Genomic DNA, 404 nt, shown 5'->3' on the forward strand with positions numbered 1-404 from the left:
TGTATTCTTTCTATCTCCCCCCTTTCTGGAAGGCCTCTGTTTAATAAGGAGGTCATGGTGGAGGAGGCTGAGAGTTACTAATTCATTAATTAGTTAAGTCATAATACTCTACCCCACTCCTAAGTCCTGTTTAATTAGGAAAATAGGAAACAAGTTCTCATTTTATACATCTGTTACTACCTGAACTTATCAAATGCTGACCTCTGTGATTAGGCTCTTAAAGATTGTCTGATTATGCGTGGGGCTCCAGGTATGAGTTTTGCTAATATATCTGTCATCACATTTCAAATGATTAGTATTGTCCAAAAGATACCAACATACCAAGAATTACCAATAATGTATTGAAACTGATATAAAAAATATATTAAGATACTAAATAATGCTTTTATTCATATTATACTGAG

General features: G+C 33.4%; 2 protein-coding genes across 4 annotated transcripts in view; both read left to right on the forward strand.

Moving 5' to 3' along the window:
• The window catches only part of LOC102771017 (DNA repair protein RAD51 homolog 4-like), a 4,243-nt gene extending 4,030 nt beyond the window's left edge, over positions 1–213 (forward strand). Inside the window, 1 exon segment of the mRNA XM_015571204.1 lies at positions 139–213. Within this exon segment, the coding sequence (XP_015426690.1) occupies positions 139–213 (75 nt within the window).
• The window catches only part of KDM4C (lysine (K)-specific demethylase 4C), a 354,050-nt gene that overhangs the window by 302,739 nt on the left and 50,907 nt on the right, over positions 1–404 (forward strand). The gene's annotated exons all lie outside the window — the stretch shown is intronic.

This window comes from Myotis davidii, unplaced genomic scaffold (genome assembly GCF_000327345.1).
Source record: "Myotis davidii unplaced genomic scaffold, ASM32734v1 scaffold408, whole genome shotgun sequence".
Taxonomy (NCBI): domain Eukaryota; kingdom Metazoa; phylum Chordata; class Mammalia; order Chiroptera; family Vespertilionidae; genus Myotis; species Myotis davidii.